This window comes from Lepeophtheirus salmonis, chromosome 6 (genome assembly GCF_016086655.4).
Source record: "Lepeophtheirus salmonis chromosome 6, UVic_Lsal_1.4, whole genome shotgun sequence".
NCBI classification, from domain to species: domain Eukaryota; kingdom Metazoa; phylum Arthropoda; class Copepoda; order Siphonostomatoida; family Caligidae; genus Lepeophtheirus; species Lepeophtheirus salmonis.
In genome coordinates, this window is record NC_052136.2 from 1,913,216 (window position 1) to 1,929,157 (window position 15,942).

Consider the following 15,942-nt stretch of genomic DNA (forward strand, 5'->3'; position numbering starts at 1 on the left):
TGGTTTCTCCTTTTTTAACACATTAACTCTTTTCTTAATTTAAAAGGAGGGTCTGTATCATTTTTTACTGTCTTTTTGAGTGTTTCTACTTGAAATTTGATGGATAATTACTGAAATGTTTCGATTTTTAACACTTTTTTTATTTTCAAGTATGCTTGGACATTGAACATTGAACAGAAAAACAAACATCGTTTACACTTTCATTTCATTTTTTAAACGAACGGGGGGAAAAATGAACGATCCCAAAATACGAACGGCGTTCGTATTTTTTCGTATTGTGCATATGGGGTTGAAAACAAGCCAGTGTTCAAGTAATTTTAAGGGAACTGTCGACTTCAGTCAAAACAAGATTTCTTTGAGCTCCAAAAAGACCGGAAGCTAAGACTAACTTAAGTCTGCAGGATATTATTATCATTTATTTTTAAGATTTTTATGAATAATATTAACATTTCAGTGACAGTTATTATAAGTAGAGTTGAAATTTTTGTACAATAAAAAAGAGTGGGAGGAGAAGGGGGGAGCAATACATATGGTAGTCCTGAATTAAAACCCTTCTTAATATCAGCTCCATATAACATGATTCCTTATCATGTTACGCCAATTTTAAAAGATAAAAAGTTCAATAATTTGCCACGAATTGCAATGATTAAGTGTTGATGTATTGATAAGTGATTAATTTTATTATGAAGATGTTTTAAAAAATGGGTCAAGCCGCTATTAGAATCGTTGTAACAAGAATCATGACAACCGTGCAATAAATAAATTAGAAAGAGAAAAAATGCTTTAAGATACTTTTAGGAAGGAGTTAATCAATCCATGATTGATATTCAATGGACAATGGGAATGTTAATATAATATTTGAAATGTTAGTTTTGATATTTTTTTTTGCAAAAAAATTAATTTTTGAATAAAACCCCTACCCTTAAAAAGAAATTAATAATAAATATATATAATCCTGCAGATACCCCTGACATATCCATCAATTAATCAGTTTTCAAAAAATTCCAAAACCCTGGTTTACATTCTGCAAAATTTACCGGGAATTATTAATATAAAACTCAATATAGCACTCAAGGGATTTAAAAAACATTTTTTTCTAGGTTGGCAGAACTGTCTTTCATTATGATGCCATTTTGAGGACGATCTGTAAACCAGTTTGCTTACAACAGCCGTATAAGTCAGTTTACCTCACTAGTGCTCCACAATTTTTAATGTCATACTCATAGACCCACGTCTCATCACTAGTTATGATTCGTTCCATGAACGTTGGGTCGGAATTTGCACGATCAAGCATGTCCGAAGAGACTTACTCACGGTACTGTTTTTGCAGAAAATTCAGCTCTTTTGGAATAAGCTGTGCAGCGACTCGTCTCATGCCTAAATTTTCAGTCAGAATGGTACGAACTAATTTCCTTAAGCTGGAATGACGATTTTTTTGTTCAATAATATCGTTCATAGTAAAAATCGAGGAACACTAGTTAGGTAGACAAAAATTAATATTTGAAATTATTTTTCAAAAAATTTTATATTTGAAATTTAATTTTATATATTTTTTTTTCTAAAATATTTCATTTTTTTCTGAACAGCTCTGGATTTTTGAAATTTATTTCCAAAAAATTTAATTTTTTGTGAATAGCTATAAATTTCTTTAAATTTCTCTCAAAATTTTTTTATTTGAAACAGAATTTTAGAATTTTTTTTCCCCCAAACTTTCAGTTTCTTCTGAACAACAGCTCTGGATATTTGAAATATATTTCCAAAAAGTTGTAATTTATTTTAAAAAAATCAAGGCCCACCGCCAAAAAAATAAATATACATATAATCCTGTAGACCCCCTAATAAGAAATGTAATCTTAATCATTATCACTGATTAGAAAACACCACATTTTTTATAGAGTGAATATACTAATGACCATGTGTTGCTCCCTCTCAGATTACAAATAAGTTTGCTGTACACCCCACTCTCAGTAATTAATATTTATGTATATAGTATAATGTACATATAACCTAAAATAAAACAGACATAACATCTTATCTTATGTAAAGAAATACATTTCTCCCCTAAAACAGTTAATAACCCTTTCACCCCGCACTCAAGATATCGTTTCATACCACTAAAGAAGTGCAACTCTATTTTGAAAAAAAATAAAAGGGCAGTAACTGATAGTTAAAATTGTAAATCCTAAGCATTTTTTAGCGTCCAAGTTTGGTTGTTGTTGTTGGCAAACCTTAACAGTGCTTATTGTTATTTTCCAAAGCTTTATGATTATTCTTTCATTCTTGAGGAGAGAACATCTAACAGATAGGCTAAAAAGTCCCGTGCTTAACAAACAATAACACGTACTTTTTCGTACAAATTTTTTTTTTTTTTTTTAATTATTAATTCATTTTATTTTGTATTTTTTTTTTTTTTATGGAACAGAGTCCCTGAACACTTTTCAAGCCATTGCTTAGCTTGAAGGGTATTTTTCCCCATCGAAAAGTGGTGTAAAATTAAGACATAAAATGAATTTTAGCCGATCGTTTTGGAAATAAAAAAATGTAGCGTGACGCTTAGCACAATAAATCACAAACTAAAGAACAAATTGTCATGAAATTTTGACAGCTGTTTTTAAAAGGTTGGTACTAACAACAAATGAGGTAATTTAAAATAAAAGAAGCGCCATCTATTTGTAAAGTCCGCAAATATAAATTTAAATATAATGTGGCACCACGTTTCATACAACTACAGAAGTGCACCTCTATTTGGAAAAAATATATGGTCGGTAACTGATAGTTTGGCTTTTAAATCTTATACTTTTTAGGGTGGGAGTTTTTTTTTTTTTTTTTTGAAGTTGTTAGCAACAAGAGCAGTGTTTTTATTTTATTTTCCAAAAAGCTGATAATGATTATTCCTTCATTCTGGAGGAGGGAAGGACTAAATGTAATTCTTAGCCACGAGTTTGTGTGATCATAATTGACGGAGAGTAACGCTGAAGAGTTAAAAGTATAGATGAAAATGCTATTCTCCTTCTCGGGATTTTAAAATGAAGAAATCGAAAATGAATATGGTCACCCTGATACTTAAAAGAATGTTTGGGAGGAGAGCAGCTAAGCTGCCATGATGTTTCATTAAATTAGCTGCGAACAGCTGTGAGATGAAGGAAATAAGCACAAATCCCCACTCCATATCTAATAGTGATATGGGTAGGAATTACTCCAACGTGGATCCTCAATTCTACTCCGAGTCTGAGAGGTACTTATACTAAAAACTCCGCAACAAATCATCCATGTAATACTTTCCGTATTTCACCCACACGTGATTATTTTATACATATTGTTCTCTCTTCAAGAATATGAGTGTAATGATAATATCTTTTGAAAACAATTAAATACTACATTAGGTACTACTAGAGTAAGTTTGCCTGGCGTTGCCCCGAACATTAAGAAATTAAAATTGGTTATGAACCTTTCTGCTTCATATAAATTAAAAAAATAAAGACTGGACAATTTTAAGAGTATGCATGTTTTGCACACTTCTTTTTAAAGGAGATAGAAGGGTTTCCCGTTATTGCCCGGGACATTAAGAATTTAAAATTAATTAGGAACGCTTTTGCTTCATATAAAACAAAAAATAAAGACCGTAAAATTCTATAAATTATTCTCGCTGGATGTTCAAACATCAAACATCCTTTGTTTTATTCAATCTTCCCTTTTTTTTTTTTTTTTAACCTAATAATCTCCTTCTACAAAAAAATGTGCAAAGATACATACTAGTGTTGGGTTTCGGTCTGGAAATCCTAGACCGGCCTGATATTGTAATATATATATTTTTTTTTTTTTTTTTTGACCAAATTAGTTTGGTCCAACAAAAAAGCTCGGTCTGGACCAGTCTTAATATAAAAATTCGGTCTAGATCGGTCCATAGGAAAAATTCGCTCTAGTTTGATCCCAAAAAAATCGTTCTAGACCAATTTTACAAATACATTGTTTATAACATGACATCATATGTTTTTTCAAGTACAATGACGTCATACGAAGTCTAAACAGAGATAGTTCGGATTGATTTTGATCCCGTTGTCTCTTATATAAATACAGTAGAACATATCGTGTACTTTTGAGATTTTTTTGAAAAAATCAATGACGGTTGATTTAGAAAAAAAAAAAAAATTGGTTTCCCATATTATATGTGACCGAAAAAATCGAGACCGAAAAAAAAAATCGGTCCACAAATTGTAAACTAAAAAAATCAGTCCACAGCCTGAGACTGCGGTCTGGACCGAAAAATAGGCCCAAATTGGTATAGAAAAAATCACCTAAGACCGAATTGAAAAAAAATCGGTGCTGGACCGAGTCTCAACACTAAAAATAATTCTGTAAATTTTAAGTCAAATCGAAAATGACATCATTGATTAGTTTTAAAGGAAATATTTTATTTTATATTATAAATGAATATCGGGTTAGAAGATTCGGGCCATGGGCTTGGCAAATAAGGTTCGGAAGGTGGGCTATCGGGCTTCGGCATAGACCAAATCCACCTTTAATTTGTACTGCCTTAAATATTATGGATAAATTTTACCATATTCAACATACCCCTCAGTATCACTTCCACTAATATTTTTGATTTGAACATAAGTAGCCGGAAATATCCCAGTATATGTTGGATTTTTTAGAGCATATCCATGATACCATCCTACAGGAGAGAAAATGTTTATAATTAACATTCAATATATTACATATTATAACATAAAACAGATATGAAATATTAATTTACATGCAATTCCGATTTTAAAGACTAGTTTCTCTTATAAAGCTTTATAAAAACACTTTTAGTTCATACTTGAAATATTTCCATTTCACATTGATTGTAATTAATTAATTTATCCATTTGTCTCTCAACTAAATAAATGATCAAAGTACAAATAATTTTTAATTGTGTACAAAATTTAATTTATGTATTGTATATTTGTGTTCCATCCGGTTCTAACATTTTGGCGCCAGGGTTTAAGGAGTCCATTAAACTCTTTAGGTGAAATTAAATACTCTGTAAGTAGGAAATGGAACCCAAAAGAAAAGTTTGTCATTTTACTCCACACGGGTCCCACAAACACCAACATTATGAACATATTCTCAGTGAGGGGTCAGATGGTCTGGAGGATCAGGAAATAACTAGAAGCTGGAATTAACATTGAAGACAAACCTTGAATTGATCGAATCAATAAACTAAATCTAAAAGATGCCAGAGAGGCCTTTTAAGCCAGTCCAAGAGTAAAAATGACTGAGTTGGTCAAGAAAAAAGTTATTGCCCATTCCACAGTGTCAAGAACCGTAAAAATTTATGGTAGTAAGTCCTTAAGGTTTTTTAAAACGACCTTTACATATTCAGGTGCAAAAAATACTCGTCTCTAAGGCAGTAATCTTAAACATCACGGAAAGAGAGTCATTTTCTACAGTGATAAAAAAGACTTTAATTTTGATCTTGTTATTAGTAGGCAAAATTATAGATATAAAGCCCTTGATAAATCCCAGAAAAACGGGGATTCCCAGAGAGAAACCCGTTTTCTTACTCTTTAGACCGTCGGATTGCTGACTGAGAACGTGTTCATTAGTGCTGTTACTTGGTCCAGCAACGAATTTTTTTTTTTCAGTTCGGTCTTAAATGAATTTTTTTAGACCAATTTGGATCGATTTTTCATAACGGACTGAGTCTCAGATCATCAACTGATTTTTCGGTCTCACTTTAAGGACCGATTTTCTCAGTTTAAACTTCGTATGTCGTCATTGTACTGGAAAATACATATGATGTCATGCTATAAACAATTTATCTGTAAAATGGGTCTAGACCGATTTTTTCCTTTGGACTGATCTAGACTGATTTTTTCTATGAGACTGGTCCAGACAGGCCTTTTTTGTTCGACCAACTTAGTCCGATAGAGAAAAATAATTTACGGTCTCAGACTGTTCAAGGATTTCCAGACAGAAACCCAACACTAATGTCCAGGGTTTTTGTTTGATCGGAGTACACTAGAACAGCAACATTCTTTCTTTTGGCTTCCATTTTCCACTTATGAGTATCAAATCTTACAGAAACGGCTACCCTCACTTCTAAAAATATAGCACCAAAAAGTTCAAACTCTAAAAAATACTTACTAACAAAACTTCTCAAATTTTCTTTTTAATAATAATCCAAGGCTTTTTGACCCACCGGTATGTATGTCCATGAAATATTCCACTGTATGTTTACAGGAAAAAGAAAAATATTCCGCATTTTTTTCTTTTCTTGATAAGTGTTTTAAGTGGCTTTTTTTTTTTTTTTTTTTTTTTTTTTTGTTAACGCCCCACATATCTATTTTAAAAGGTTTACCAGGCGGAGACCTAAAACTTTCGTATTTGTATTTTATTGATTTGAAAGGTTCTCTGTGAGGAAATAAGAATTGTCTGTAATTTTATAGGTAGCCATGTATGATGTCAAACACACGCTTCTTTTTGATTTTTTTACGAGAAATGTCATGGATGCGAGATTCAAGACTTCCAACTCTTCTTCGCAGTGGTCACACTTCAACAGAGGTGACTAGGGGGACAGCAATGGCTCGTACGACGATCTACAATGTTAAGAAAAAGCTAGACCCCAACAAAACCATAGAGAGGAAGGAGGGTTTCTGAAAAATCCCATCTTTAATGGAGATGTACTCAAGAAAGCCCCTAATTTGATTTCTAGAGGATTACGGGATCACAGCAGCCTTGTAGACAAGACTTTTTCAACGCCAACCTGCAACCTTGTTTCCAATAAAATTTCCCCGAACGGTAACGTCATCTTTCAGCAAGATGGTGCCCTGTTTGCACTATGAAAATTACTTAAAGCTTCTTAGCAAACAGCATTGCATTCTATGACAAGAGAATGTGACCACCATACAGTCCGGATGGCAATCCCCTCGACTTTTCTTTCTAACCGTACATTGAGGAGAGGGCCTGTAACATCCGCCACCCGAACGTTGAAGCCATGAAGGCCTCCGTTGACGAGGAGTGGGCTTTCATGGACCCAAACTTCATTAGCAATACTTGCAACTCTTTTCGCAAGAGGCTTGTCACCATCTGTGAGGTCAATAACGGCCGAATACAATAAATCAATTTGACATTGGGCATGTATCAGAAAAATATTAATAAAGATTTGTGTTAAACGTATAATTAAATTTCTTTCAAAGTGTGTCAGTTTCAAGCTTCCACCCGATATGTGAAGCTCAAGCTTAAAAAAAGAATGATAATAACATATTTACACAGTATATGACTAAACAAAGAACCTTCAATTTATGTAAATTCCTAATCATTTTAATACCCCTATGTAAATAATCGGATAATTTTTAATTAATTATTATAGATAAAAATATTTTTTAGACTATTTTATACACTGAGACTCACTGAGTTAGCATTTGTTGCAGTATTTATTAACCTTTAATTATATAAAGGCTTTATATATATATGCTATTAGGGTGTACTTCTTTTTTCTTTTTTTTTAATATTCGAAATATGTCATGTCTAAGGGTGATAATTTTGGTAAGAATAGAAAAGCGTGCGAGGAGAAAAGAAGAATTACTTATGGCATCATTGATTAAATAATATACATCTTCTTCTATCAATCATGAACGTTATCATTCCCGCCTTTATTATTCAATATTAATATAATATGAGATGGTGATAGTCGATAGAGAACTGAATAAAATCCCCTAAATGACGTCGCCTTCTGTCTGGATTTATGAAAATGGAGGCCCAGGAATTTGGAAAATACTTACCGGATGAGAAACAAATGGTTTGTCGATATAAATGTGCCTTTAGTCCCCTGTCTAGAATTACACGCCACTCATTATCCTCATCTCATAACAAGAGTATGGATATTCATCTATAAAATCAATTTGACGATGAATACATCAAGTCAGACTTTAACTTTGATCTCACAACGATGCTTATTGCATGTAATATAACCTTATCCATTGCTAATCATCTACGTTCAAAAATTTATGGAGAAATACACGGGTAAACCTATCCCTTCCCGAGGAACCATCATTAAATTAATGGAGGATGTTGGTACTGATGTCATATAAAGAAATACATATAAAAATGTTTTGAGTCATCCACACCAAATGACGATCAAGTTATCAGTAAAAATTATTTACGAATATCGAAATGGAACTCTGAATTTTGTACTATCTCACAGTAAGTATTCAATTTTTTTTTTAAATCTAACCATAAAATATGATTCTATTTTAGCTAAACATATCAAGAATTATGATACACAACTCAGTAATGGGCAAAAACAACTGCTTAAATGGTCACAACAACGGGGGTAGTAGCTTTGGATGGTTTGCAACTAGTTTGTCTGAGACTACTTACTTCGCTTTAAGACTTGGGTATGATAATTAGGTTTTCCAAAATTACATCTTCAATAAATATTACTTTTTATCACTAAAGGCTTAGCTATGGTTGATGGGCTCCAAGAAATGGTGTTCAGAAAACTCATAAAAGGCAAAAACAACTGTTTAAATGGTCACAACAACGAGGGTAGTTACATTGGGTGTTGCATTATAATTAACAATTGTGTATATCCATCATGATAATAGTATGTTGTTATATAAGCATACCTAAATAACGGGGAAAAATCTTTTTTGATGCTCTTAATAGGGAGTAATATCGCCGGATATTACTACATAATTAGCTTTTGCTCTAAATCTTTACGATGAATTTATTTCTAACATTTTTTTATTAGTATATCTATTGTCTAATTTTATGATTTTGACATTTACTTTATTATTAATAATTAGTTAGATCTCATCGGTAGAGATATATCTATCCTATGCACAATTGTATATAGCAACTTCCACATGAAGAAGAGGGGTGATTATCTTTTTGATTAAACTCCACGTCTCGCTTGTGTATTGCAACCTAAAGTTATGACATATTTAACTGAATTCCGATGTTAGAACAAGAAAAAATTATCTGGATCAATCTTTTATTTCAATATTCTGTATTTATAATTTATTATTATTAATAGTTATATGATTTTAATTGTTTAATTTTGTATATTTAACTTAAATGTTTAATGGTTTATTTTTTAGTATGTAGATTATATTTAATTAAAGCCTTCTTTTTTAAAATTTGAGCTTCAAATATATTTCAAATACTCTACTTTGTCGTTTCATTAGCTATTATTCTGAGAATAAGGTTCATAATGAATTACAATTTTATGGAGTGTGACGTTTTCAAATCTACTGTAACGGATAAAAAACGTCGAAGTCAATTATACGTAGTATATCTTCATTAAACATTTTGCTAATAAATACATTCGTTATACCCTCAAAAATCATAATAAAGCAGGCAGATGATAATCACATCAGTATTTTAAACAATGATACCATATGTCTTTTTTTTCCCCTTCTCCTTGCACGCGTTTTTCTCTACAATATTATCAACTATAGTCATGTCACACAATGTTTCCTTTAGTCTATAGATATCATTTGCTAATTTTGAACCACTTCCAAAAATGTTAAGAGGTAGTTTAAAGGTCTTTTCGATGTCATCCTTAAAATAGTTCATATACATATATGGTTTAGCCGGTCGTTGGCCACGGCCTCAAATGACTTTGAAAGTCTTTTTTAAATAAAATTAACTCCTGCTCAAAGGTACCTCTAATTTTTTTTTTTTTTTTAAATTGATATATTGTACTTAAACTCTAATTTTAGGAATAGTATTTTTAATGTATTCTAGTAATGCAAAAAAAAAAGAAAATAACGCCAAAACAGAACGGTCTAGCGAATTGGGGATAAAAATAATCAAAAAATAGCGTGAGTTGATAATGATTTAGTCAGAATCCACTGGTTAGAATAATATTCATTTATAATAAGAGTAATTTTATAATTAATTAAAAAAAATATGTCAGAAATGATATGAATAAAAAAATTATGAATGGAAAAGCTAGGAAATTAGTTTGATTTGTAAATTTACAATCAAATTGAGTTAAAACCAACCAACGAATAATTACACAGAAGGTAATCGTTTTTTAGGTCATATGCGGGTAAATTTATGTATACATTTATTATTTGAATATATTATAACGATATTTTAAGAAAAAGTTGAAACGGACAGAACTGATAAACAACTACTAAAAAAAAATTGAACGTGCATTTTTAAAAACATCCTATCAATTTTAAAACTCATCTCATATTTGATTTGATTCATGTTGATATGATATAAGTTTTATACATTAATCATGCTATTATTTAATATGTTGTGTATGTGAAAAGAGAGAATATTTTGCCATTAAAAGTAGTGAATGTGGGAGGTTGACGTGCAACATATATAATTAATCCACTAATTAATAATTAATTAATTCAACAAAAGTGAGATGTCATAAATATATTACAATTTACCTTGCGACTGATTCATAATTCGTACTGTATCACCCAGATGAAGTTGTAAACCAAATTTTCCTGCTATTGTTTCGGCAAAGTTAAAGACAGCTGAAAATATGGAATATAGAACCAAATCAATAAATAGTCAAACCGTGACAGAAAATAAGTTCAAAATACAGCTGACTTGTTTTTAAAAACAAAATATTGTTCGTTGAGAGACAAATTAAAATTAATGATGCAATGATGTGCAAAGTTTTTTTTCTCACCCTTTGCAATCCCGCTCTTAGTTTAAAGGGCAAATTGGTAGAATAACATTTAACTTTAGACCACATTTAAATATATATATTATATTAGAGACATTGACAAACAACGTGAATGCTTAGGGGAGAGGGGGCTAACATAAAACCATTTAGACCTGAATAATATGCCAAGATGACATAATTGACGTCATAGGGAATAGGAAACGAATATTATAAAAAAAGGATATAATTTTCTAGAGATTGTTCAAGCCATTTTATAGAGGGTTATTTTTTACCCCTGTTTACACAATTTTCACAAAAACAATTGCAGACTTTTTTAATTTTTAGAAAGCCTTTTCTACTTTTAACCTACGCCATCTCTCAAATTTTCCTCTGAAAAGAAACAACTCCAAAAATAGGCCTTTACAAACACAGCTTGTTTTTATATTTTAAACTCTGTACCCGGATAATAGATGTATGTTTCCGTTATCGAAGAGAAAGCAAAATTCAAAACTTGTTGAATAGTATGGTTTTGTTTACTGTCATGAAGGCAAAAAATTCCATTTTTTCATATGCAAAATTTGTCTCCATTAGTTACAAAAAGATTAAAAACAACAACAATTGAAATCGAGAAATTATAGGGCAGACGAGACCAGATACTAGGTTTGTTGAATATCACAGTACTAATGTTGTACCGGAGTAATAACTCATTTAAAACGGTATGAAATATAAGAAATGGGTCAATTTATAAATAAATTGACCCACGCATGACGTACACCTCTTTCAAGAAGACATTTTTTCCCTTCATATTTTTAGTAGAAATATTATCAAAAAGTACCGAAATACAATGCATTAGAATGATATTAAACAAAATCAAGAAAAGGAAAAAAATCCAATTTTATTTCTTTACTTGATATGGGATTTTAAATCCGGAAAATTGAAGTGTAATGTATATAACAATTTATTTCCCATAGTGAAGACACTGACTCACGCCTACCACTTCGATCTTCAACCACAGCCTCAAACTTGCCTTTGGCAAGGCCCTTATGAGAAACTCCTTGTACATGTAGGCCACTGCCTCAAGAATGGAAGCCCACAAGGAGTCAAAAGTGTGTTGTGCATGTTCATTGAACTATCTCTCGAATATGTCCCACACATTGTAGTCCAAGGGGTTAAAATTTGGTGAGCTAGTGGATCCCATTTCCTTTGCACTTTCGTCTCAGGATGTCTTAAGTGTATTCTTTGCTCTGCGAACGATCATGAGTCTTCTTTACTTGTGTTCCCGACCCATTAGTCTTCTAGAAAGCCTTTGCAAAATCAATATCGTTAACAGTTGATTTGGGCAGGTACGAGAAACTCAATAATCTCCTTGGGCGTGTGCCCCGCATTGAGACACATAATAATGTCCGCACGGTGTTTTTATTCCGAGGATACCTCAATAATTTTGTATTTTTATACGGTTTTCTTAGATACATTTGATGAGCATACTTTCATAGACATACATCTCAAGGGTTGCTAAGATATTGATGTCTAAGGTTGTTCCAAATTTAAAATCCAAAGGCTTTATTAACATCCTTTTTAAAATTTGTTGACATAAATGGTCAATAATACCAGGGTGTTCTGAAAGGTGTCCGACCTAACAAAGATACAATACATTTTTTCTGAATTTTTTAGTTTATTTCTCAACATAATCTCTTTGAATCTCTAAAAACTTCTCCCAGCGATACTTCCGACTCTGTAATCCGCCCGAATAGTACTCAGATATAATTATATTATGTATATAATTGCTCACTATACAATTTTTTGCTATTGGCTCAATTACTCCGAGTGGGATTGACGTAGGTGCTTCAAATTTTAACACAACAAGCCTTTATATGTCTGCTATTGTTTGAATCTATTTAAAGGTTACCCTTTCAACAAAAAAAATTGTCCATTTTCACAAAAAAACAACTCACATCAACTCACACAAACGACTGTTACATAGCAACTGGGCCTTCAAAATGGCTGAAACTTTAGTGAGTAACCGTCAACAGATGCGACTAGCTTTTATTTGAAAGTGCTGTCATCTTCACGTAGAGGTCGGAGCTTTTAAGACCACTCTATTAATTTGTCGAAGAATGCAAATGTAATCCACACTTAATATTGAGACAAATCATTCCAGCTTGCTTGTATGTTGATGGGCCACATATATAAAAACATTATTATAGTTGTAATATTACCAGCTACTACTAAGTAGAAAAAAAATAACCGATTTACCTATATTAATTAAAGCATCAAGTATTACCAAGTATGCACACTTGTATGTGGTAAAAACAGATATCAAACTCAATGTTCTTTATTTAGCTAGCGTAATCTTAATATTATTGAAGATTTTGCAATAAATATCTTTGTTCTATTTTCAGGCCCAATTTACCTAATAGGCAAAATAATTCAATAGAAAAGAGTTTTTAGCAAAACACAGCGTCAGTAGAAAAATGTCGACTTTGGATTAATTCCAATTGTATTAGAAGCATAAATTATAATAACAGATATAAACAACGTTTTTTATGAAATCTCATATGTTTCTAATCTAGAAATCATTAGTGTTGCGTCGGTCCTTACTTGTTCAGTCCAGTCTTAATATCTGTACTTGAATTTTTTCCTAAAAGTGTAGATAGTTTATTGAGCCAAATGATGTAAAGAATTAAGAGTATTGAACATTAAGGTTTCCCCGACTTTTTTCGAACTTCGATTACGGCTAGTTTGGAAAGGTCATGTGATAAGAAAATAACCTATGCAAAACTTCATTTTCCTACGATGTTATATTTAGGTATACACATCTAGTTCAAAGTTTGAAAAGAGACAAAAGTTAATTATTTCGTCAATCCAGTTTAAAATACAGCATTATCCATTATTTTGTATCTTTTAGTTATAATAGACATTAATCTAACCTATAAAAAACATTGATAATGTTTTTTTCTTAAGCTTCCCTAAAGAGCAAAAAGAGAGAATAACGTAAGAAAACTTTGATATTTTTTTTCTGAAAATGTATATAAAAGGATATACGCGGATCATCCAATTTTCCTAACTTTTTCTCTTTTTTGATATAAAGGACAAAATATTAGAAAAAAACTTAGAAAACACTTTTTATAGGTTAATAAAATGTCTATCAAAATTATTTTTACAAGATAACTAAAAATGTGTATTTTTTGTATCTAAATTCACAAAGTAAGAGTTTTTGCCTTTATGATAGTTTGATTGAGATGTGCGACCTAAAAATCGAGTAAAAAACATTTGGGGGGGGTACAGCTCCTCCTGCCCATCCTCTACGGACACCCCTGATTCTAGCTTGCTTTTATGTTTTTCAGTCTTTCTTACACAATATATATAAGTTATAAAAAATATGTACTTTTCTGAATACGGGGCTTTCTAAATGACTAATTCCTTAAGTGGCCCCTTCAAGAAGAAAAGGTTTGCCTCCCGGGTATATGTAATAAAGATAAAAAGGAAGAAGGAGACGACTGTCTTGTGTCTAGACCAATTTTTCTTTGTTCATTTCGTCTTTCTTTATTTATTTACATTAGAGCATCAGACAATAGTGAAAGCTCCAACCTTCTCTTTTCTCACTCAACAGTTCTCTTACTTAGTAGTAAAATAAATGAGAAAGGGGATTTTCTACATATATATAACGTAATGCTATGTTATGTTACAGAGTATTAGTTATACTGATGTTTGTAAATGCACATTAGACTGTCCCCGTGTTCTGGTCATATTTTTTATTCCCTGCACAACGACACTTTTTGCTCGGAACAATTAAATCATTGGTTTTGGTAAAGTTTGAGGCTTCCCAAGTCATTTTTGGCGTAGTACAGGCCATTTCAATTTTAGGCCTTTTGTACCGTTCCAAATATGGGTCAAAAATTATTCTTTGAATATTTTTCTAGTATTTGGTTAATCAGCTAAAAGTATTGTTCACCTTGTGTTTGATAATTTAAGAGGTCTAGGATGTACTCAATGATTTGTGATTTCATTGCTTTAACAAAGACTAGCGGGAGTACCTGATCTCCCCAAAAAATCCTCAATGTTACTCTCCGTTGTTCATGAGGACATTCATCCATATTTACATACTACATAGATGTTCTCTCCTACGATAATGAAAGAAAAATGATAACACCCTGGAAAAAAAAACACTATTGTTCAGATTGCTATCAATTACACTCGCATGCTTAATAATGCTTAATATTTACAACCAAGCATCTATGTACTCCCGTTTGTTCTTTAAATAAGAGGCCCATACAAATATAAATATGAGTTGACCTAAATGCCTGCTAGGTTTCATTGATTTTTACATACCTTTTTTAAACAATTATTACCTTTTCTTTTATTTTTTATATGACGTGCACGCTCGATGCTACATTGTCATTTCTTAGATCAAAAATGACTTACCGTCATCCAAATATCCATTCAATATTTGGTTTTATTAATATAGATACAGGGTTGCAGAATATTCTACTACAGTGCTAAGGCACTGTCCAAGATTATGTTTCCCGGTTCGGCATTAAGTGATATTTTACCAAACGATTTGAATCGTAATTTCGGCCAAGACCACGGTCTCAAACGGTGGACCAAAAATTAGTCGTTTTCAAATAAGTGTTCTCTCCTCATGAATGAAATATTAATTAATATAAAAAATTGTTCAGGTTGCCATCAACTACTAGAACTCACACGCTAAATAATATAACACGTTGAGCTTTTGCCACACACGCTCGTTACTAGCCTCATCTAAAGTCAAATTCATTTTTTTATTTTTACATGCGCTCTGCTTTTCTTTTCTTTTTTAATATGAGGCACTGAGCTATAGCTACACACAGCCTTTGTCAAGCATGAGTCATCTTCAGACAATCAAACAACCTGACCGACTTTGCTTACTTAATAATGATACCGTTCCTCTTTTGTGTTCCAAAAAAATATATTGCCCTTTAACTAGCCTTTAATTTTTGCTTTTTTATGTTTGACAAAACAGGGAAACTGTAAATCATGAAGCACATTTTAAAGGCTTTGAATGATTTAAAATAAGACGCACAATATTTTTTTCTGATAAAATATATAATGGAAACATAGTACAATTTTCGAATCATAGCATCATATTTGTGACGGTGCAAGAGGGCCATACATGGGCAATTTTGACCATAAACCACTGAAAAATTTATAAGCTTGTACTACGCCAAAAAAGGTCTGATAGGCTTCAAACTTTACCAAAGTAAGTTATTTGATTGTGACCAGCAGAAAAAGTGTTTGCGCAAAAGATCATTATCATCAACCTAAAAAGGAGACATTCTATTCCA

At 31.7% G+C, this 15,942-nt stretch overlaps 1 protein-coding gene across 9 annotated transcripts in view; it reads right to left on the reverse strand.

The window, feature by feature from the left end:
• The window catches only part of LOC121120127 (dedicator of cytokinesis protein 3), a 137,761-nt gene that overhangs the window by 66,878 nt on the left and 54,941 nt on the right, over window positions 1-15,942 (reverse strand). For 4 of the 9 annotated variants that reach the window (XM_071889243.1, XM_040714969.2, XM_071889247.1 and 1 more), the window contains one exon: window positions 4,573-4,672. The exons of 2 other annotated variants lie outside the window; for them this stretch is intronic. In XM_071889243.1, the coding sequence (XP_071745344.1) occupies window positions 4,573-4,672 (100 nt within the window). Of the gene's footprint in view, window positions 1-4,572; window positions 4,673-10,397; window positions 10,488-15,942 lie in introns of all 9 variants that reach the window. 3 more of the 9 variants (XM_040714968.2, XM_040714967.2, XM_040714970.2) reach the window with 1 other exon arrangement.